The sequence below is a fragment of the Panthera pardus genome, unplaced genomic scaffold (genome assembly GCF_024362965.1).
Source record: "Panthera pardus isolate Hobbes unplaced genomic scaffold, ASM2436296v1 HiC_scaffold_1, whole genome shotgun sequence".
Taxonomy (NCBI): domain Eukaryota; kingdom Metazoa; phylum Chordata; class Mammalia; order Carnivora; family Felidae; genus Panthera; species Panthera pardus.
In genome coordinates, this window is record NW_026526654.1 from 4,864,319 (window position 1) to 4,888,048 (window position 23,730).

The 23,730-nt window shown below is 38.6% G+C and overlaps 1 protein-coding gene across 1 annotated transcript; it reads left to right on the forward strand.

The window, feature by feature from the left end:
* The first annotated feature begins 14,933 nt into the window (after positions 1-14,933).
* Positions 14,934-15,905, forward strand: LOC109257117 (olfactory receptor 11L1). The gene has a single exon (XM_019433087.1). It carries the CDS (start codon positions 14,934-14,936, stop codon positions 15,903-15,905), a length of 972 nt encoding a protein of 323 aa, XP_019288632.1.
* Positions 15,906-23,730: the final 7,825 nt, after the last annotated feature.

Below are 23,730 nucleotides of genomic sequence, written 5' to 3' on the forward strand. Positions count from 1 at the left end.
TCTCTCTTTCATTCTTTCCCAAAATAAATAAATTAAAAAACAAAAACAAAAACAAAAAAATGAAATGAGTAGATGAAGTAGGCTGCTGTGCAGATGTTGCAAATGTGTGTAGGATAATGATAGGTGTATAGACCAGCAATGATTCAGAACGTAAGTATCTGGCATAGTTCAATGAGGGTCCCATAAGGACTGCATACTTGTTATTACTGTTGCAAAACTGTAGGCTGAGGCTTTCCTCAGAAGGAATAATTCAAGCAGAGTCCATCAGTGCTGCTCCTTCACCTCTGAGATGGGGAGACTGAGAAAGAGGCATAAGGAGCAAGATAATTTGAAGACAGGATATGATGCCACTCAGGATAAGCATGGTGAGGCCATTAGGTCATCTGGAAGGTGGCAAATACAGGGAGTGTCTGTCACTGTGCAACATGTAATTTCCATTCTGTGGAGTTTGGAGTGATGGTGGGTATGCCTGGACCTAATTATCTGGTCTCCCTCAGCACACGTGTGTCAGTAGTCAGAGTCTCAGACACAAGTGTAAGAGAAAGATATAACCGGCATCTCTCAAGGAGCCTTAAGACACGTCATGAGCACTCAGGCAATTACAAAGAACTAACTAGGAGAAAGGATGTTCACCCATGCACAAGAAGATAATAGAGGACTCTGAACTAGCCTGCATGGTTGGGCTGTAGCCCTCAGGGAGTCTCTGAGCTAACAACTGAGGTGTGAGTACAAGCAGAAAGCAGGAAGGGAAGCCACACACAGAGGACACAGGGTGCACAGAACTGAACTGTATGGGAGGGAGCAACATACACCACCTGACAGCCATCCAGGCAGGCTGGTATGTGGGACCAGATGACGATGAGTGGCTGCCGATAAGGTCCCAGTGAGAGGCTGGGACACATGACTCAGGTGTTTGGGGCTGATGTGAGGTTTGTGTGTCCTTATTCTAAGGATAAGTTCTTAGCCTGAAGTTTTGGTGGTGGGCAGGGTCTGAAAGGTTTATCTATCCAGAGTATCGGTGGATAAAAAAAAAAAAAAAAAAAAAAAGATCCTTTGAGAACAAACAGATACAGGTATGAGCTGAACAACAGAGATGTGGAGTTAGAAAAGAAAGCAAAAAACAGAGGGCTTCTCGCTAGAAAAGCAGACCCTGGCCCAGGCTGAATGAGCTGGTTATTTTTAAGAGCACCAGTTAGGGAAATTCTATTTTCTAGCTAACGAGGTTTAGATAAAGCCAAGTCCACATTTCTGTGCCAAACTTCCTCTAAAATATGAGGACATTGTTAGTGCCACTCATACAGGACTGTTCAGAGGATCAAATGAATTCATAGATACCACACATTCAGGTCACTCTCTGGCAGTAAGTATATTTAATTCAAGAAATAGCAAAATAGCAAAGGGGGTGCGCGGGTGGCTCAGTCAGTTGAACATCCGACTTTTGGTTTTATCTCAGGTTGTGATCTCATGGTTTCCTGGGTTCAAGCCCCTCATCGTGCTCTGTGCTGGAAGCATAGAGCCTGCTTGAGATTCTGTCTCTCTCTGTCTCTGTCTCTGTCTCTCTCTCTCTCTCTCTCTCTCTCCTCTCTCTGCCCCTCCCTCACTAATGCACATTCTTTCTTTCTCAAGGTGAATGAATAAACCTAAAGAAAAAAAGAGAAAAGAAAAGTAGCAACATAAATGGAAGAAGCCTGGTGAGACACTTTAAGCACATTGAAATAAGGAGGTTGTTTGTTGTTGTTGTTGTTGTTGTTGTTGTTTTTTTTTGCAAAAGGTGGGGGGTTCTGGTTTTTTTCAATGCTGTGTCCCCTGGTACCTTGAAGAGTGATTGGCACATTTGGACACTCAGTAAATACTAATTGAATAAATAATAAATGAATGAAGAATCAGTACAGTTTATCTTAGAAGATAATGGATGAGGGAATTTCAAAGATGAAAATATTATGTCAAAAGTGAGTTCCAGGGTGCCTGGGTGGCTCAGTCGGCTGGGTCTCTGACTCTTGATTTTGTCTCATGTTATGATCAAACCATGAGTCGGGATGAATGTGGAGCCTACTTGAGATTCTCTCTCTCTCTCTCTCTCTCTCTCTCTCTCTCTCCCTCCTGCCCCTCTCTCCCAGTTGTGCTCTGTCTCTAAAAATGAATAAAACGAAAAAAAAAATTAAAAAGTGAGTTCTATATTTTTCTAAAGTTTACAAATATTAGTTTGTTTGTTTTATTTATATTCCTGAGACTCTCAGTGATGCTAGAAACTTTTGCATTTTATTGGGAGACACAATAAAACAATATATTTGCTCAAATGTATGGATGAATTTGTAACACAGCTCACTTGCGTGTAGATTTCCTAATTCTTAGGAGGCTTAGAGAAGCTTGCTGGCTTCCAGTTTAAGAATCACAGTGGTTTTCAGAAGGGTGAGGCATAGTAAGTGAATTGATGTCAGATGGCATTTCTTCCCACTGATTCTAGGCTAGCAGCGTTTAAGATCTGTTTTGTCTCCAGACTTGTTAGCCTAGGAATGAGGTCTGTGCCTTCATTGCTGTTAGAAAAACACATTCCCTTGTACAGATAAATTGTGGACTGGATTATAATTTGATTTCATTGTAATTAAAATGCTATGTGAAGGGACTCCCTGAGCACTGTCTTATTTAATAGGGTTGGTCTAACTTAAATTTGTATTTTCTCATGATCTTTCTTCTAAGGTGAATAAAACACCTCTGTGTGTTGATACAACCATATTTTGGTGAACTCCTCTCTTACTTTGGGCTCTTTTTCAGGTTGCATAGCTCCAAATGCCCTCCCCAAACCTCACTAATATTCCTTCTCTAATTCTCTCCATTTGTGTCCTGCCATCTCTAACAATATGGGGTCCTCCACCTTTTAGTATTCCTCCCTAATCACCTTTCCTAACTTCTTAGGCATAAAAGAAGGCTCTCTCAGGCATCCATATTTTCTCCCCCAGCTTGAGTTCTATGTCCTTTCACCAGGACTCTCAGCCCTCCCTGGTCATACCATTTGCCTCAGCTCTGGGGATTCACTATCTCCTGGACCCAAGCTCATCCTACTCCACAGGAAAAAAAAAAGTGCAAACCTCAAAAGCAACAGCCACTGACACAGCACATTACTTCCTGTTTGTGGCTTTTAAAAGGATCTTGGTTGGTTTTCATTCAGCAGTTACACCCTGCATTTTTGTGGTTCCTTTTTCCCCAGAGACCACATTGGTGAGTCATTGAGCTAACATTTTCAAATGTCTTCTATGGACACAGCCTCAGTTTTCCTAGTTAGGTAAGAGGCACCTGCATCCAGTGTGCCTCCGTGTTTTCATGGAAGGAATCCAAAAAGAAAAGTTGAAGTAGAGAAGTTTCCTCATGACTATAAGGGAGAACCAAGGGTACAGTGGGCAAATGCCACCACTTGGCCAGTTTCACACACACATGAGCTCTGTCTGTGCTTGTTGACAGATAAAGACTTATGTAGTAATGTTATCTATATTTTTGTTAATGTTTATGACTTTTATTTTTGGGGGGGGGTAGTGAGCAGGGGAGGGGCAGAGAAAGGGAGACAGAGGATCCAAATCAGGGTCTGTTGCAGGGCTCAAACCCATGAACTATGAGATCATGACCTGAGCTGAATTCAGATGCTTAACAGACTGAGCCACCCAGGTGCCCCAGTAAATTTATATTTAAAAAGTGACTTACATTATAATTTTCTTGTAATTAATTTGATGTATTGAAGGACAAAAATGTATCCTGTTCATATTTTTATTCCAAAGTCCCTTCACTCTGGGTTTGCCCAGAGTAAGGGCCCCATGCAGCTTCTGGAATAAAATAACAAATACAATGTCCCAGGTGAGATATGCAATCTTTCTCTGAAAGAAATGTTGTAAACCCCATCCATATATTAGGAGATATCTGAGATGGGAACACATGCAGGGAGTGGAAGCAGACCCTGTCTTAACTGTTCTTCTATGTCTAATGTTTGATGATGATGCTAGTGTCCTCTGCAGGCCTGTGCAGATATGACACTCCTCTTCCGTAGACAGGGTTAGAAACGTGGAGCCAGGTATTGGGATCAAATGCAGAGCTAATTAAGAGGGCACCTGCGTGGCTCAGTCGGTAAAGCACCTGACTGTTGATTTGGGCTCAGGTCATGATCTCTCACGGTTCATGAGTTCAAGCCCTGCATCAGACTCTGCACTGACAGTGTGGAGCCTGTCTCTGTCTCTGTCTCTTTTTTAAAAATAAATAAACATTAAAAAAAATTAAGAGGAAGGACTCAGAGTTACATCCAGCTATAAGAGAGAACTGGCACATGGACAAAATAACAAGGTGATGGCACATGTTACCAGGTGTTTGTAGGATGGACAAGCAGGGCAACCAGAATGAAGATACCATGTATGTGTAAGCATGTGGAGAAAGGGGTCTGAAAAAGTTCATAAAGTAACTACTACTGGAACACAGTGTCCAGGAAGACCTGGAACTGTCAGCTTGCCTTTGTACTTCTGGTGGAATCAGGCCAGAATAAACACAAGTGCAAAATCCAGGGAGGTATGAAGCAACATTGGGTGTCTTGGAACTTCCTGTAGTTTGATGTGGCTCCTGTTCAGACTGGGACTGAGGCAAGACCAGCTGATGACCAGTGTTGCATGCTATGCAAATATGTTTAGATTTTTATTTGTGGGTAATGGTTACTGATGACAGATTTATACCCAGCCCTCGCTGTTGTCTTTTTTAGTGGTTTGGGTGTCGAAGCCCTATGGGTCACTGTGAATTAGTACTGATGACAGATTTATGCCCAGCCCCTGCTGTTGTCTTTCCTAGTGGTTTGGGTGTTGGAGCCCTATGAGTCACTGTGAATTAGAGGCTTTGCCTGTCCTCAGGGATGCTCCAGTGTGGCTGGAGACATGGGGGGAAATGGTACACATATGTTTTTCCAAAATTGTAGAGGCAGTCTGGACTCAATTGTATTTATATAGATTCCATTAATCTGTATCCAATAGACCTTCTAGACCTCTCTGGCCACGCCAAGCAAGGCCCATGAAAGACTCTTCAATGAGTGCAATGTTATCCCAACCCCTTAGTCTATCTCCATTCTACATGAGAAAAGGCACTGAGGCATTTCCTCATTTATATGTAGATTTTCACACACTCACAATTAATGGTCTAGTATGGAATCCAGTGTTTCATATAATGCTATTGTTCTAAATCATTTTGTTACAAACATATGCATTGTCACTTAGTACTCACATGATATGCCCTATGCTAAGAATGCCTGAATTCAACAGTCTTCTACAAACCCATTATAGCATAGGGAGAAAAAAATGAGACATAAAAGAGAATTTTTTCCAGCTTCCTATAAGATTTAAAAGAGAAGATAACATAGTTTTAATTAGTGGCAGGGTGAGAGAGAAATCAGGAAGAATTCATGGTGATATTTGAAGAGGGTTTCCCAAGAGTGGAAATAGCAGGACACAAAGCACTTAATTTAAAAAAAATTACCAAGTTTAGCCTCATTTTTTTAAAAAATAAGTGAACGTTTTCTGAAAGTATAAGTAAAGAAGTGTAATGTTCATATGAAACCTTTCATGAACTGAAATAGCATAAAAAAAACTTACACAGAAACATTTTTGAAGATTCCCAGACCCACAAAATAATCTTAGGCTTGTCTGATAGGGATGCATCTTGCTGACAAACTCACAAAACTAAATAGAGATAAAACACAGAGGTTCACAAAGTTCAAAGCTATGGTGGCTTGATGCTGAGTATAGTTCCTGGGGAAGGAGCTTGGTGGGGCCACTCTTGTGCACAGGGTGCATGCTACCTCTGTAATGGCTCCCCAAAAAAACAAACAATGAATGTGATTTTTGCTTTTCACCATTTTTTGTAAAAGTGAAAATCCTCCTCAGATTTCTTTTGGTTAGCAAAAGCAGATGTATGTCTCTCATAAAAGCCAAATGTAGAAATTCACACTTTGAAAAAGCAGGGAATACCTGTAATATCCGGTTTGGGCCTCTTAAAAGTAAAATTTAAAAAAAAATCAGAAACAATTCAAAGTAGTTTCTCTGAAAAGCAGATCTTCCTAGATGAATGTCTTGGTATCAGCCCCAGGAGCTATATCTGCACATTCTTCCTAGTTCCCTGAGGAGGGCTTTTTTAACCACCCATCCCCTCAGATGCCACCTCACCACTTCTGTGGTAGAAATTCTTTTTACTGCAGATATAAGTTTCTTCCTCATTTTTGTCTCTGGGTAGCTCCTGCATTAGCCAGCAGGATAACAAACCTTCTATCATTAGTATAATGAGCATTTACTCATTTCCTTTGGTATCCTTTGAGCTTGATTCCACTAATATTGCTGGTACAATTCTCAGAATTGCCCTAAGAGCAGAACATTACTATGGATTTGAAGCTGAAATAGATCTGCATTCAAATATTGGTGCTCTGACCCTGGTGAGTGGCATTTTGTTATGCAAATACCCCTCTGGTGACCCTGGTGAATTATGCAAGCCTCTCTGACTGTCTTTGTGGGTGAAATGGGTCCTTACACAAGCCTTATATGGGTTTTTGTGCTTGGAGGGCCTGGCATCTAATACACACTCAACAAGTCTTGTCTAAAACCCTCACTCCCCAGTCATATAATACACCTGAGAGAAAGTAAGGAAAGTGCAAATCTTTGGGGACATAATCTGTTCAGTTCCATGCAGGGGTAATTGTTCTGAATTTCCTTGTCTCTATAGTCTGTTCAACATGGAGATGTTCAGAAGCCAACGTTTTCTTCATCATTATGTGCTGGAAGTTTATCAAGATAATAACACATTATCTGCTCATTTTAGAACATGGCTGTCTTGAAAAGAATAATTATTGACGTCTGTACTGGCTTTTGGCTGGTTGCTTCAGTTATTTCATCAGCTTTTTTCAGTTACTTGAATCTAGAGAGTAGCTGTAAATTATTAAAAAAAACACATTGCCCAAGTTTGTCCTTGGATATTAGGGATTTCTAAAAAATACAACATCATCAATCACTGTATTGCAAATATAGCACAAAGCATCCCTTATACCTATAATGGACTAACCACATTATATGAATATGTACAGAATGCAACAAGCAATGAGATATAATGTTTGGATAATTCTCATTGTTATTTTACAAAAAAAAAAAAGTTAAACAGATTTGAAAATAACTCTGTAAATAATTTAAATTGATGGACTGAGAATTCTGTCTCCATCCTTCATTCTTCAAGCCCCTATAAAAGATAAACAATGTTACGGGATTAGAATGGGATTTTAGGGAGGTGGTGACTCCACTTTGGAAATAAAGTTCTGTGATGAATGCATTCTGGAAAATCCCCCTCATTTCTGTAGTTCTACAAAGGCAGTATCATACTGATAAAGTTGAATTTAGATGTTGTCAGAAAACTATGCCCCTAATTTAATTAAAAAAAAAAAACACTTTTGTCTATGATATCATAGAATCACATTTTTCAAAACACTTGGATATCTATTCTCTCTATTCAATAATTGTTTCCCTGTATAATACCTAGGCAAGTGATGATATTTCCTGAGTTTGAACAATATCAACCCTGAGTTTTAGAATGTCCTTGTTTTTATTGAATGAAAATATATTTTGCTAAAGGCACTATCTGTTAATGGTATCTCTACTTTTAAGATGAAATAGAGTCATTTTAACTTCTCTTATAAAACTATTTAATACCTCCTATAAAATCATCCATGTTTATATTCTTCAAATCAGATGAGATACTCCCACTTCTTTTTCATTCCATAATTGTAAAACCTCACAACTTTCACCATTGAGCATGTACCATATTGTCTAGGAGTTTCTCAAGAATACCCTCAAAAGTAAAGGCAGTGGGTTCCAGGAAGGCTGCAAATGAAGCTGTCTGTCTCCATGGTTAAATGTGAGTCGTCTATTGATTTACACATACTTGCCTCTCCTTCCTTATTTTGTAAACAAGTATATTTCATAAGACAAGGCTCTATCACTCTATACCTAGAGAAACAGGAAAGAACTCTGTTCCAACATGGCCTCTATATCCAGACATTCTAGTTGGAATTTATGGTTTCGTAGTGTCCTTGAGCTCAGTTACCTTGATTGAATCACTTATTTCTAGGCCTTAGCTTTCTTACTTGTAGATTGGTGCCCAATATGTAGACCTATTGTTAATGTGAGATGAAGTAATACATATAAAGCACCATGACTCAAATTAAACAAATGGTCAAGAAATATTGGTTCTATTATATAATAAAAGAATGATTATTTTTCATTTTACATTGAAATTACGTTGTTAATACAATGGAATATTATCAATTTTTTTTAATTTGAAAGGATTTTTGAAACATTTGAAAGGATTTTTAGTAACATTTGGTTAGTTCTAAGCATCCGTTTTTATCTATATCTGTATGAATATATATTGGTTACTATTTAATATCTATAATTTTCACATAATCCTTCATATCAAAGTGATAATTACTGAATTTCAAATTTCTCTGTGCATTGATAAACAAATCAATCATATGTCAATGAAAAAAACTCTAAAATATCAACTTTACTGGGAAATATAAAAGAGGAATTTTAAAATGTTATTCTGGATGAAACTTTGAATATTTAAAATTATCTGTAAATTTGTTTTGATAGAAATGGATATTTATTTTTAAGGCAACAATATTGTTAATTAATATGCAATAAACTTTAGTTAAAATAAGCTTATAATTTTTGAAATAAGAAATCAATAACAGAATTCTTCCTGCACTATGAAATAAAATACAGAGCAAATGGCCATCATAAACATTTGTTAGGATAGATTGTGTATTGCACTATCAGAAGCCATGATGCTTCTGGGAAATAAAAGCTACTGGATAGAATACCCAAGATAACTGAGGGCCAGCAGTAGTGAGGGAAAGATGACCCAGTGAAGGAGAGAAACAGAAAGAGACCTCAAAAATTAAGTTATTGGGGTGCCTGGGCGGCTCAATTGGTTAAGTCTGACTTCAGCTGGGGTCATGATCTCATGGTTCCTGAGCTCAAGCCCTGCATCCGGCTCTGTGCTGACAGCTCAGAGCTCGGAGCCTGTTTCAGATTTTGTGGCTCCCTCTCTCTCTGCTCCTCCTCCTCTCGTGGTCTGTCTCTCTCTCAAAAATAAATAAAACATTAAAAAAAATTAAATTAAGTTCTTAAGGTACGCATTTGTAGGTTTTTAAGTGTTTATGTCATTAATATCATTTGAAACCTACAAATGTACACCATAGCTTGCAATTTATATATTTCATGATATGTTTTTAATTCTCATTATCCACCTTAGTCATAGAGGCGATGTCTATCCACCTGTGCTCTAATATCTTCTCTTGACAGAGAAGAGACACCCACGTTGTCACAACATGCTTAAATGATAGAAAGAAGCTTCCTGGTGCCCCCTATCTCCCATGGTTCGCTCTCACTAGGCAGCCAGGCTGATTTGTGAAGCCTAACACTTTCTGGTAGTAGGTATATATATATATATATATATATATATATATATATATATATATACATATTGCTCATGTTCCATGCGCCCTCTGGCTGGCTGTCCCTCATGCATTGGCAGTGATGATCTTTGTAGGAATGGACACTCTTCCATCTCCATGAGTAGAGCCGTGGCTGAGGTGTATAGATAAAAGTACTAGTGAAAACTGTCAAAGTATATATCTGCTTTGAAGACTCTATCATGTCTTTTTTCTTTTTTCTGCAAACATACAGGAATTAAAAATCTGGATTTGAGATTAGATATGAAAAGCCCAGGGGTGACTGGGTGGCTGAGTGTGTTAAGCGTCTTACTTGTGACCTTGGCTCAGGTCTTGATCCTCAAGGTTGTAGGTTTGAGTCCTGCATTGGGCTCCATGCACAGCATGGAGCTTACTTAAGAAAGGCAGGGGATGGGGGGGGATATGAAAAACCCACCTCACTTAAGACTATGTCGTTTATAAATGGTGCTTAACTTTGTTTTCCCAAATTTAATAGCACTATAAAACAGCTATTATGGAAATTAGTTGTAAAAGTAGTGTCAAAAATGCCAAGATATACAGACTATATAAAATTAGCTATAAAAACAGCCAAGATATAGGCTATACAGTACTGACCCAACTGTATTACCCATATGTAGAACACACACACACACACACACACACACACACAAAGTTTGGAAGGTAAGACATCAGGTAGATAACTCTGGAAGACAGTACTATAAAGCCAACCCCCAAGTAACCTGGATATTCTTCATAATATTTTATTACCTGTGAGCACCATAGCTTCTGATAGTATGGTATACAACACATCCGAAGGAGCATCCCAAGGCAATTTGCTATGCATTTTATTTCACCACAGTTTCTCATTTAAAATTATTTTTACTGTAATTTACTACATATTAAGAAAGATGTTGACTTAAAAATAAACATCCATATATGTGCATCACACCAAAATAAATTTACTGATACTTTTGTCTACATCTATTTCCAAGTTTTCTGAAAACTATACACATGAATCATATTATTTAAAAAAAAGTTATATTGGGGCACCTGGGTGGCTCATTCAGTTGAGCATCCAACTTATGCTTAGGTCATGATCTCACAGTTCATGAGTTCTAGCCCTGCATGGGGCTCTGTGCTGACTGCTCGGACCCTGGAGTCTGCTTCAGATTCTGTCCCCTTTTCTCTCTGCCCCTCCCCCACTTGCTCTCTCTCTCTCTCTCTCTCTCTCAAAAATAAATAATATTAAAACAAATTAAAAATTAAAAATATATATTAATTAAATAACATATCAATGCATCAGATTATAATGCCTTTCATACACTTGGATTTATGTGTGTGTGTGTGTGTGTGTGTGTTGCTTGTTATTGTTTTATTTTAGTTTTTGTTTAGTGTTTTTTTTTTACTTTGTATGACTTTATATTTTGTATTAATTTATTTAAATTCAAGTTAGGCAACATACAGTATACTATTGGCTTCAGGAGTAGAATTCAGCGATTCATCACTTACGTATAAAACCCAGTGCTCATCCCAGCAAGTACCCTCCTTAATACCCATTAACCATTTAACCCATCCCCCCCCAACCTCCCCTCCAAGAACCCTCTCAGATTGTTCTCTGTATTTAAGAGTCTTTTATGATTTACCTCCCTTTCTGTTTTTATCTTATTTTTCCTTCCCTTCCCCTATTTTCATCTGTTGTGTTTCTTAAATTCCACATACAAGTGAAATCATATAATATCTGTCTTTCTCTGACTTATTTCGCTTAGCATGATACACTCTAGTTACACCCACATTGTTGCAAATGGCAAGATGTCATTCTTTTTGATCACCAACTCATATTCCATTGTATATATTTGGCACATCTTTTGTTTTGTTTTTAGTCTTGCTATGCCACAGGCAGATTGAAAACCTTTTCCGTTCCAATTCCATCTTCCAAAACCCAAACTAAGACAACCTCTCAGACAAACTCAGATACTGCATTTTTTGTTGTTGTTGTTAAACTGACAGAGTCACATTTAGATTAAGCTTGGGTACTGACTGCTTTTGTTGCATGAATTAATTAAATTTCAATCATAAATTATGTTTTTGCTTTTCATTTAGTTGTAATTGCAATTAAAATATGATGGCAAAATGCCACTCAACAAAAAGTGACTGTCAAATGTCCAATTCTCAGGATAGGTGATTCACCATTTGCCTGCTTGCAATATTTTAGCAAAGAATTCTTGTTTGATTCAATTTTTGAGACAAATTCTAATTAAAAAAAAACTCCAAAAGAATGTAAAAATTCATCTATCCTGAATGTATTATAGATATCCAAGCCTCAGTGGGCAGAGTTGAATCTCAGAAGATTCATTCCGTTGTTTGATCAACAAATTACAGAAAAATATCTGGGGACCAGGATTCTCAGAAGGGTCAGGTCCCCAAGATACCCAGTTATTGAGAGGAAAAGCCTGCTTCACCCAGCATCAAACCCCAGCAGAGGACATGGCAAATTCCAACTTGCAGGAGGAAAGCCCACATTTGGGTATGAGGAGGGCAAGGCAGGTTGTGGAGCAGTGGCTCATTAGGGCTCTCCACGTTGGGAAGAAAGACAGGTAAGGGAGGTTCATGTAGACAGGCACAAAGGTTTTCAGATGGAAATCAACATGGTGTATGTTTTAGTGTCACGTGACATAAACGCTATTGTAGTGTTTGCTTTGGTTGTTGATGTTGAATTCTAAAATTATAGACTTCAATAAATTATTCCTCACTACCAAGGCAGTTGGAGCCTTTGCTGATGTAAAAACTAAGTAAATGATTTTACCTCAATTGCCTAGCATATAAATCTGTAGTAACAGAAAGTAATCAAGAAAGAATTCTTAGGGAGTCAAAGGCCATTTAGTTGGTCCTAGGCAAGATTGCAATAATAACATTTTTAAAATTATTTTTTAACGTTTATTTATTTTTGAAAGAGAGAGAGTGTGAGCAGGGGACAGGCAGAGAAAGAGGGAGACTCAGAATCCAAAGCAGGCTCCAAGCTATTAGCTGAGCTGTCAGCACAGAGCCTGGTGTGAGGATCAAACTCATAAGCTGTGAGATCATGACTTGAGCGGAAGTCAGATGCTTAACTGACTGAGCCACTCAGGCGCCCCACAACAATAACATTTTTTAATGTTTATTTTCATATAGTTTCAAAAAGAGCTACGGAATTACATCTAAGCTTATACTGGCTGCTAAAGTGGACTCAGCATTTTGGGAGGCAGACCTTTTCATTTTTATTTGTTTTATTTTATATTTTTAAATATTTTTTACTTCAGTATAATTAAGGTACTTCTAGCATTTGAATCTTGAATTGATGTCCTAAGCTCCCAGAATGGCTTAGAGAAGGTGTCATGGAATTGGTGATATCTGAGCAGACTGAAAGGATATAAGCCACTTAGAAATATACAGGTATAATGTCCCAAAAAACTGAATGTGTTGAATAGAAAGGGAGTCAAGACTTATGCTATTTGGGGGCACCTAGGTGGCTCAGTCAGTTGAGCATCACACTCTTGATTTGATCTCAGGTCATGATCCCAGTCGTGAGATTGAACCCTGTGTTGGGTTCTGCACTTAGTGTGCAGACTGATTGGTATTCTCTCCCTCCCTCTGCCCCTCTCCCTGGTTCATGCTCTCTCAAAAAAAAAAAAAAAAAAGACCCATGTTGTTTGAACAATACTGAGGGAGCTGGAATTCTGGAAGCAGAATGAGAAAAAGTATACAAAGAGATTGCAGAGGAGATGGGAGGAGACAAGTAGGGTCTCATACACTGTGAAGTCTTTGGCTTTTCTTTCTTAGGCTTTAAGTAATCACATATTGTATAGTTCAAGATGTATAAGACACATCCAGTATTATGTCTGATAACAAGTGCATAGATTTTGTTACAGTATTGTTTTCATTCTATATGAATTTTTCCTGGTCAAATGAAGATAATCTTCCTAAAGATTTTGCTCAAGTATGTAAGGAGGAAACAGAAGACAGCAAAACTAGTAAACTAAAACAACACTGAATTGACAGAACAATTGATTCCTGATGTGTGGATAAATCGGTTGGCCACGTTATTTTATTCACTTGTCAGGAATGATTCACAGGACCATATGTTCCCATGACACTCTGGAGGCTGAGTGCCACTGTTGGCTTTGAGCGGAGGAGTGACACACTCTGCACTGTGTTTCAAAGTCTCATTCTGGCTGCTTTATTGAGAATTTCCTGAACCAGGGCAGATGGATACAGAGGGCTGTAAGGAGACTATCAAAGAATCCAGGTGAGAAGAAGTGGCCCTCTTATTTGGAGTAAGTCGTAGGAAACAGACACAGAGGAACAAAAGGAGGTTGGGGAATTTAGTGGTCTGAGGATTTGGATATTCCCATTGGAGGATTTTAGTGTTCTCTTCAGAACTTTGCCAAAGGCATAGATAGACAAGGAAGTGTTGAAAGTTCGAAAAGAGAAAAACACATATGAAACAGTCACTGAGGAGAATGGAAGAGTAAATAGATGCAGGAAGTGTGCACTCATTGTTCCATGGCACTAGAGACACACTGGAGTTATTGGTTATGAATTTTGAAATAGCAACATTATGTGTTGTCTCTCATTTCCTTTATTGCATGGAAGCTCATGTATGGCAGGTGGATGTTGCCTTTAACCAGGACTAGCCCTGACAATGAAGAAAAGGAAAGTAAAGAAAAGTGACACGTTAAATGAATATAACAAAGAGTGATTACAGTGGCTGAGCATTGTATCCACCTGGGCAAGAAAGGACAACAGTGGACATGCAGGTTAGCTCAGCACAAAGCTTTACACGCACGTGCACACACACACAAACACACACACACACACACACATGCACGTGCACACAGAGAGACAGAGAGAGACAGAGAGAGCAAGGCATCCATAAATACTCTTTGTGAGGAGAATGGATAAATTTCCCCAAGATGTCATAGGAGATATGCTTTGTCTGACTTCTTTATCAGACAAAACCCATAGGTGAGAAAAGAAAACCATTGCTTCCATATGTACCTGCTTTAAAAAAATGTTGTTGTTGCTATTCTTAGTTTCCAAGTTTGATGTCCATCAGAGATTTTTTTCATTTTGTTTTGTTATTGTAGTTTTATTATTATTGTTGTTATTTTTTTTAATCTTTGGACCAGAGACTTCTAAATTTCAGAAAACACAATGCATGGAATTTGCTGAGGTTCTTTCCAAGATCTATCATCCACGTTCAACTTGTGATATGAAAAATATTTTTGCATAAAATCAAGATGAAATTATGCATTTTTCCCAACAAAGTGTTGTATATAAAGTTCTGAACTACTTTTAATCATCTCTGAAGCTCTAAACATCAATAGCTGCAAATATTTGCATGATTTGTGTAAAGTGGTTTTCCAAAATATTTTCCCTTCCACAGGTAATGATGCCTCTAAATGTGTCCAGTGTCACTGAGTTTCAGCTTTTAGGATTCCAGAACCTTCTTGAATGGCAGACACTACTCTTTGCCATCTTCTTGTTCATCTACTTTCTCACAGTAACAGGGAATGTTGTCATTATTACAGTGGTGAGCCAGGACCAGCGACTCCACTTGCCTATGTACATATTTCTCAAACACCTCTCCTTTCTGGAGATCTGCTATACATTCACTATTGTGCCCCTTCTCCTAGCCAACCTGTTCTCCCATGGACAAGTCATCTCCTTCTCCACCTGTATGGCACAGCTTTACTTCTTTGTGTTCTTTGGAGCTACTGAGTGTTTTCTTCTGGCCATGATGGCCTATGACCGATATCTGGCCATCTACAGCCCACTCCACTACTCTTCCCTGATGAGTCCTGAGATCTGCACCAAGTTAGTGGCAATCTCCTGGTTGACAGGTGTTGGCACAGGGCTTCTGCCCTCCCTAATGATTTCCAAGTTGGATTTCTGTGGGCCTAACCGGATCAATCATTTCTTCTGTGACCTCCCTCCCCTCATGCAGCTCTCATGTTCCAGTGTGTATATCACCAGGATGGTCATCTTTATTCTGTCAATTGCAGTGTTGTGCATTTGCTTTTTTCTCACACTTGTATCCTATGTTTTCATTGTGTCTACCATATTGAGAATTCCTTCAGGCTCTGGCCGGAAGAAGACCTTTTCCACATGTGGCTCCCATTTGGCTGTTGTCACTATCTACTATGGCACCATGATTTCCATGTATGTCTGCCCCAATGACCACCTGTCACCTGAAATCAACAAGATTATTTCTGTCTTCTACACTGTGGTCACTCCACTTCTGAACCCTATTATCTACAGCTTGAGGAATCAAGAATTCAAAGAGGCTGTTAGAAAAGTCATGAGAAAAAGGTGTGATATCTATGGAGGAAAAGTGAAGGGCAGTTTCTTTATTAGGTAAGGAAAATTAGCACAGAACATGCCATAGATTAAGTTTGGGAATACATGAGTGAAAGGTTCAGAGACTTCAAACTTGAATGTCACCCTTGCCACTATGTTAAATTCCACAAGCCATAATGAAAGTTTTTTCATGTCCCCTTGCCAACAATTGCTCAGAAAATAAATTGCCTCTATCAAATCGTTTTGGGGGGAATTTTGTCCTTTGACATGTTCTTTCATCTTCTAACGAGAATCTAATTGTACAGTTCCAGGACATGATGATTTCAAACATTACTTTCGGATTTTTCAGTAATATTCCTCATGAATGCAGCATGTTATACATCTTTTAAGCATTGTTAGGAGATTGGCCTTATAAATTCAGTTCCTGGTGCTATTGGTGCTTCTTAAATGTTTGTGGAATGGGACTTGTGGGTGGTTCAGTGGGTTAAGCATCTGACTCTTGATTTCAGCTCAGGTCTTTATCTCAGTGTCATGAGTTAAAGCCCCACATTCAGCCTGCACCTATTTAATAAAATATATTTATTGGAATAAATGAATGAAGGTATATAATGATCATTGACTTAAATCATCTCCTAGTGAAAGAACAAAGAAAGAATTTTGAAGTGCCAAAGATTTATTTACAGTAACTTAGACTTTACATATTTTTTGTGTTTAATAAAATTCTATGAAAGGAAGGAAGGAAGGGAAGGAGGAAGACAGAGGGAGGGAGGCATAGGTGGAGGCAGAGGGACAGGTGGAGGGGGAGGAGGAGAGAAAGACAAAACAAAGAGAGACAGAGAGAGAAGAAAGAAAGAAACAAAGAGACAAAGAGAGCAAGCATACAAGCAAGCAGGGAGAGAGGGAAAAAAAGGAAGGAAAGGGAAAGGAAAAGAAGAGAAGAGAGGTCAACGTTTCTTTTTTGTTTGTTTATTCATTTTGAGAGTTGGGGAAGGGAAGAGAGAGAGAGAGAGAGGGAAAGATAATCCCAGGTAGGTTGTGTACTGTCACCACAGAGCCTGACGGGGGTGGGAGGGCTCCATCTCAAGAACTGTGAGGTCATGACCTGAGCTGAAATCAAGAGTCAGATGCTTAATCCACTGAGAAACCCAGGTGCCCCCAAAATTTCTTTTATTCAGCCAATATTTAGAAGACATCTAGTAATCCTGCCTACTATTTCATTCATTAATTCCACAAATATGTTCAAGGACTCTATCTAGCCAATCCCCTGCTTCAGCCTGAATTCCCCTGGGACATAATGGTAAAGAAATGGCCAAGGAAGGTTTTGCCTTAGTGGAGCCTTTACTTTTGAAGGAGAGAGAGATGTAATGACTTATAAAAGGAATAATTGACTTATAACTATTTGTGATGTTTGCTGTGAAACAAAGTGTAAGATAATGCATCTACATGGAACAATAAGGTCTGAATCAGCATAGAGGGTTAGGAGAAGTTTCTAAGTTTATATTGTACTTTAACCTACACTTTAAGGGTGAGGAGAAAAGAATGGAAGTAGTAGCTCAGGCAGAGAGCGTGGTATGAATGTCAGGAGAAGAAGCTTGCAGACTTGAGGATGGAAGGAGATAAGTTTGTAGAGAAAGGCAAGAGCTAGTCCCTGTAGGTCATTAAAAGCCCTATTAGGGTTTTTAGATTTTACACCAAGAAAATGATTATCAAAGGGTATCAAATAGGATATGACATTATATATTTTACATTTGCAAATCTCAATGCCATTTAGAGAAAAGAGTGAAAGAAATCAAGAATTGTTGGAGCCATAGCAGTAGTCCACATGAGAGAGGAGCTTGGCTTGATTTTAGGTTTGATTATGCAACTCAGCACAGGAAAATCCTCCCAGATGGTGAGGTTAGGAGTGAAAATTCTGGACTCATTCACTAATTTCTTGCAGTGGGGCCATTTTGAGGTCTCTTCACAGATTCATATGTTCCACATCTACCCCCAAGCTTTAAGAGTAAGTGTACTTTGACCCTTTAATCATGAAATTTCTTCTTACCGCATGTTTTTCATTCTTTTTACCCTCTTTCTTCCAGCCTTCATTTCTTCTTCTCCCAGAATTTGACCTGTGAGGACTGTTGTTAGTCGTTATCAGATCCAACTGTTTCAAATGTTGAATAAAAGGAAAAGGAGGCATTGGAATCTGAGATAGAACAGGAAATGGGTGATATAGGAAGGGAATTATCATTGTTCTGGGCTTTTGGATGGAATATCAAGAAACAAACAAATATCTTACCTTTCAGATGTCCATCACTGATCAATATATTATGTGCCTTATATTTAAGCAGACTTCTGTTATCTATCCAAAAGCTTCTTCTAATTTTAAACTTGATAGGTACCTGGCTCTGTGTATGTCTTTCCAAAAGATTATTGACCATATATGAGAGATTTCAAAACTTGATGCCAAGTGGACGTTTGGATGCCTGAAACTGGAGCTCAGAGGAGTAGCCTGAATGAAAGCCAAAATTTGGAGGTTTTTTAAAAACATATAGATCATATTTGAAAATGATAGAGCATGGAGGAATTACAAATCACAAATTTTAAGTGGAGTAGAAGTACCTAAAGGTGAACCAAGAAGGAACAGCCATAGAGATGGAAAGATATTTGTAAGGTGGCTGTGTAGACTCTTTTTTTTTTTTAATTTTTTTTAAGTTTATTTATTTTTGAGACAGAGAGAGACAGAGCATGAACGGGGGAGGGTCAGAGAGAGAGGGAGACATAGAATCTGAAACAGGCTCCAGGCTCTGAGCTGTCAGCACAGAGCCCGACGTGGGGCTCGAACTCACGGACCGGGAGATCATGACCTGAGCCGAAGTCGGACGCCCAACCGACTGAGCCACCCAGGCGCCCCTGTGTAGACTCTTCTAAGGGAAGAAAATGTTTTGGAAGGAGGAGGTGGTGAGCATAGAAGGTAAGGATTAAGAGGTTACATGGAAGTTCCCAACTCAGAAGTTGCTGTTGTTCCTGGAAATGGAAGCTTCTTTTCACTGGGAGTAGATTGCAAGGAAAGGAAGGCAATTGTGTGTATGCAAACAATTACCCTGAGAAATGAAACTATGAAAGACTGAGATAAAAGTGTCTATATTGGAGGGATCACTGCAATTTTGCAAGATGTAAGATTTTAACATCTGAGTAGGTTTGAACACTTCTAGTAAGAATCCATTAGTGAGCAAAAGTTTGAAGAATGGACATAGAAGTAATAACTGACAGTCCAAAGTTGAAAAGAGAACGATTTGAGGCAAATGTTATTCAAATCAACATTCAATAGGAAAAAAAAAATATTTACTGTGAAAGGCTGAAGGGAGAGGATATTGTAATCTGATGGGCATTCAAAGAAATAGTTGGGACTTGTACACACTCTCACCTGAGGACTTACATGGCTTGTGTTTCTGAGATAAGGTCAACTGCTCTCCTTTAGGTTTGAAGAAAGTGGCAATGGCATTCCAAATTCATTTTTTAAATTTTTTTATGTTTATTCATTTTTGAAAGACAGAGAGAGACAGAGCACAAGCAGGTGTGGGGTGGAGAGAGAGGGGGAACACAGGATCTGAAGCAGGCTCCAAGCTGTCAGCACAAAGCCTGACGCGGGGCTCGAACTCACCAACTGTGAGATCATGACCTGAGCCAAAGACGCTCAACTAACTGAGCCACCCAGGTGCCCCACCAAATTCATTTTTTTTAATGGAATTGATAGGTATCTGAAGACAGGTGAAATTGGGTGCAAAAGGAGTGCCTGGTTGAAATAGGATAACACTGATATATTGTGAAACTAAGCTGCTGGTCTTGCCCACAGCTTTAAGACCACTCAGCTATCAGGTGGTATCTCATCATGGTTTTGATTTGTATTTCCCTGATGATAAGTTATGCTGAGCATCTGTCCATGTGTCTGTGGGTCATCTGATGTCTCCTTTGGAAAAGTGTTTATTCATGTCTTCTACCCATTTATTAACTGATGAAGGGATAAAGAAGATGTGATATATATATATATATATATATATAGTGATATATATATATATATATATATATGTATACACACACACACAGTGATCAAAAATAATGAAATATTGCATTCTCAACAACATGGATGGAACTAGAGTGTATCGTGCTAAGTGAAATAAGTCAGTCAGAGAATTACAACTATATGATTTCACTCATATGTAGAATTTGAGAAACTCAACACATGAATGTAAGGGAAGGTAAGGAAAGATAAGATAAAAACAGAGATGGAGGCAAACCATAAGAGAGTCTTAAATACACAGAACAAAAGGAGGGTTGCTAGAGGTGGGTGGGTGGGTGGGTTAAATGGGTGATGGGTATTAAGGAGAGCACTTGTTGGGATGAGCACTGGGTATTATAGGTAAGAGATGGATCACTGGCTTCTACTCCTGAAACCAATACTGCACTGTGTTGACTAACTTGAATTTAAATAAATTAATTTTTTTTTTAAAAAGACCACTCAGCTGTTAGTGCTCAGGCTCATACAGTGAAAGACAGTGTTCATTTTGGGTTGAGACTTAGGTCTGTGGATAGAGTTGGGAATAAATGCAAGGACAGAATGCACTTTTGAGTCTCAGACTGTTAAGAAGACATATCAAGTAGGGAAGTGAAGCAAATATATATAGTAGGGAAGTGAAGCAAATAATGACTAGAATTCCAGAGTTAAAAAAAAAAAAGCAGGGTTGTTTTATAGAACTGTGTTATTTATTATAGGATATTTGTGTTATATGGATTGATAGGAAGAGACACATGAAAGTTTACTGGCTTAAAATAGTAATTTAAGATAAGATTTAGTTTTAGGTGACAACAAAGCCAAAAGTATGGCTATAAGAATAAGTGAGAGAAATTGGATCATGAGAAGAAAGATGGATTGGGCACATGGCTGGGGACAAGAATTCCAGCAGGAAGAAAAACTATGGTTCTTGTAGTCAGTAGTTTATCATATAGTCAGTAGTTGAGGGAGTAGTCAGTAGTTTAGTAAATCATCTCAATGAGGGGGGAATTTATTCAATATCTTTTTATCATGAAACTTAAAAAATATGTATATACGTATATGTGTGTATATGTATCTATGTGTGTGTGTGTGTGTGTGTGTGTGTGTATTTATTTTATTTTTGGGAGAGAGAGAGAGAGAGCTTGAACTAGGGATGGACAGAAAGGGAGAGTGATAGAGGATCCAAAGGGGTCCCACACTGACAGCAGTGAGCCATGAGACCACAACCTGAGCCAAAGTCAAACCCTTAACCAACTAAGCCACTCAGGTGCCCCAAGTGTGTTAACAGGGAGAGAAATATCCCAAGGACAAGGAGTTTATCATGTCCACAGACTGACCCTGAAAAACAGAGAAGGGGAAAAGTTTAGCAGTTCCAGTTAAGAAAATTAGTGTTTGGTTTCCATTCAGGCAAGGAGGTGGATAAGATTCATGAAATGATAGCTGAAAGAGACATGAGTTCCAAAGGCAGGGCTTCACTGTGGTGAATCTCGGGCTGTCAGTTTTCTGAGACATCTCGTGATGTGAATCCATCACCATTCTCTAAAGGCTGGCATATTCCAACCTTGCATTCCTTGCATGGAGTATGCCAGGTGGAACATGTCAGAGTCTCCATCTTTGATGGAAGTACATTTAACATGTTTTAAGTTAAACACAATTTGATTCTCAGTTTCTTTTAAGAGGGACTCTAGGCCATTGTGTTGTGGCATTAAAAGAGCCAATGTTACATGTGTTGTTGATTATTTACTTTTTTTCTATGTTGTTCAAAAACTGTGATACACTGAAGGGTAATATGCTTGAAGGAATCATCTCAGAAATTAGAAATGTTTTTGTTATAGCATGGGCCAGGAAAACTACATGGAGCTGTTAATGAAGTTCATCCCTGCTAACTGCAAATAAATTTCTGTAATTAAACATTTTACCAATAGAAACAAACAATATATCATTTTCCTAATTGTTGTTTAATCAGGTGGTTGATTGTCACAGACTTTGAATCAGGAGTTCTCTCTTGTCCAGTAAGAGAGTGGACAGAGAATTGAATATGAGAGAGGCTAATGTCTGGGAGGAGGCAAAAGCCCTGAACAGGGGTTTCATCTCTGTATTTATTGAGCTCACAAGATATTAGCCACGTGGTAAACATGAAGAAAACAAGATCTTACACGTGTGAATGTGGAGAAAACAATCAGACAGTAATCTTTAACTTGTATGTGTAAGAAGCAAAGGGTCTGGGGGGCAAGTGGAGTTTATGATCAAAGTACAATAGTATTTTGGCGTTAAATGGAAAGTAATTTCCTGCAGGTGATAGAACAAGTTACTCGTGATTCCATCACAATATCTTGCTAGCTAACCTTAGGCACTTTAACCCTGTGGTGGCGGTTTTCTTCTTTAAGCTTTTTTCTAACCCATTTACATAAGTAGAACCTATTTCCACACAGTTGATCTTTCTATTAAATGTACAAAATAAAAAAATAACATTCAATATGATGTAGACATCAATTTTTGTTAAATATACCATTTTACCAACACTATAATGATTTTAAAGAACATTGAAATTGACATTCAATTGTTTCTATCTCTAGCAAACACAGAACTAAAAGTGATTTTGACTCCCAATGGCTCCAGCTAGACCTTGACCCATGTCTTTTTTTTTAACATTTATTTTTGAAAGACAGAGAGAGGCAGAGCATGAGCAGGGGAGGGGGAGAGAGAGAGGGAGATACAGAATCCAAAGCAGGCTCCAGGCTCTTAGCTGTTTCTTAGCACAGAGCCTGATGCAGGGCTCAAACTCATGAACTGAGAGACCATGAACTGAGCTGAAGTTGGACGCTCAACCAACTGAGCCACCCAGGAGCCCCTATCTTGACCCATTTCTATGTGATAATGTGACTTATATGTTTTCTTTAAGATTAATTACCCCGAATATGTCTTTTGAAAACAAGGATTATGACTTTATCTCTGGTTTTAACTCATCATCCTACTCACAACAGGTAGAAAATGAATGGACACAGATGTAGGACCAGACAGAAGTAAGAGAGACAAGTTACTGTTGACCCCATACCAGCCCACAGTGTCTTTTGATTGACCCATTGTCCTATAACATCTGTCATATCTGTCAATGGAGTTGGGCTGATTAGATTATCATTTCATTTAGTGCATAGTATTAACAATGAATACTTATTACACAACATAGTGGTCAAAAGGACATGTGAATTAGATATTCATTTCTTCAAATTCTAGCTCTTCCACACATGTGGAGCATGACATGTCATATACCATTTAATCAATGTCACCTTTAAGTAACTCAGATTTTAAAATAAGGAAAATAATATTCACCCCATAATAGTTTTCTATGTAAATTCCTTCAGGGAGCTCTGCATATATTACATTATCTATTGTAATATTGGATTGTCTGTGGAGTGGATATATTGATATTCAATACAGGTTCCCAATTAAGGCCACAATACCTACCTGCTGATGATGACTCACACCCGCATTTTCTATGGGATGTACACTGGGCTGCTGAATCTGATTTTATGCCCCTTTCAGGGGAATTCTGTAGCCACTGACTAGATACAAAGACCTTCCCTTTTCCCCCAGTTTTCCATGGCATGCCCAGGGCCTCAGGTATAGCCATACTGTGGGGAAGCTTCACCCTTGTCTTATGCCTGCCTCCCTCACTTGCTACGGATGTATCTCCTAACAGGGATTCCAACCATCCTAATGCCCCAGGTACTCACTCAATACCTACCCTTAAGAAGCCATGTTAAAAGCAAGCATAGTGATACATATATCAATTTCAGTTGATGTGAAACAAGGAGGGAATGGAAGGAGGTTACAACACATAGGACTTCAC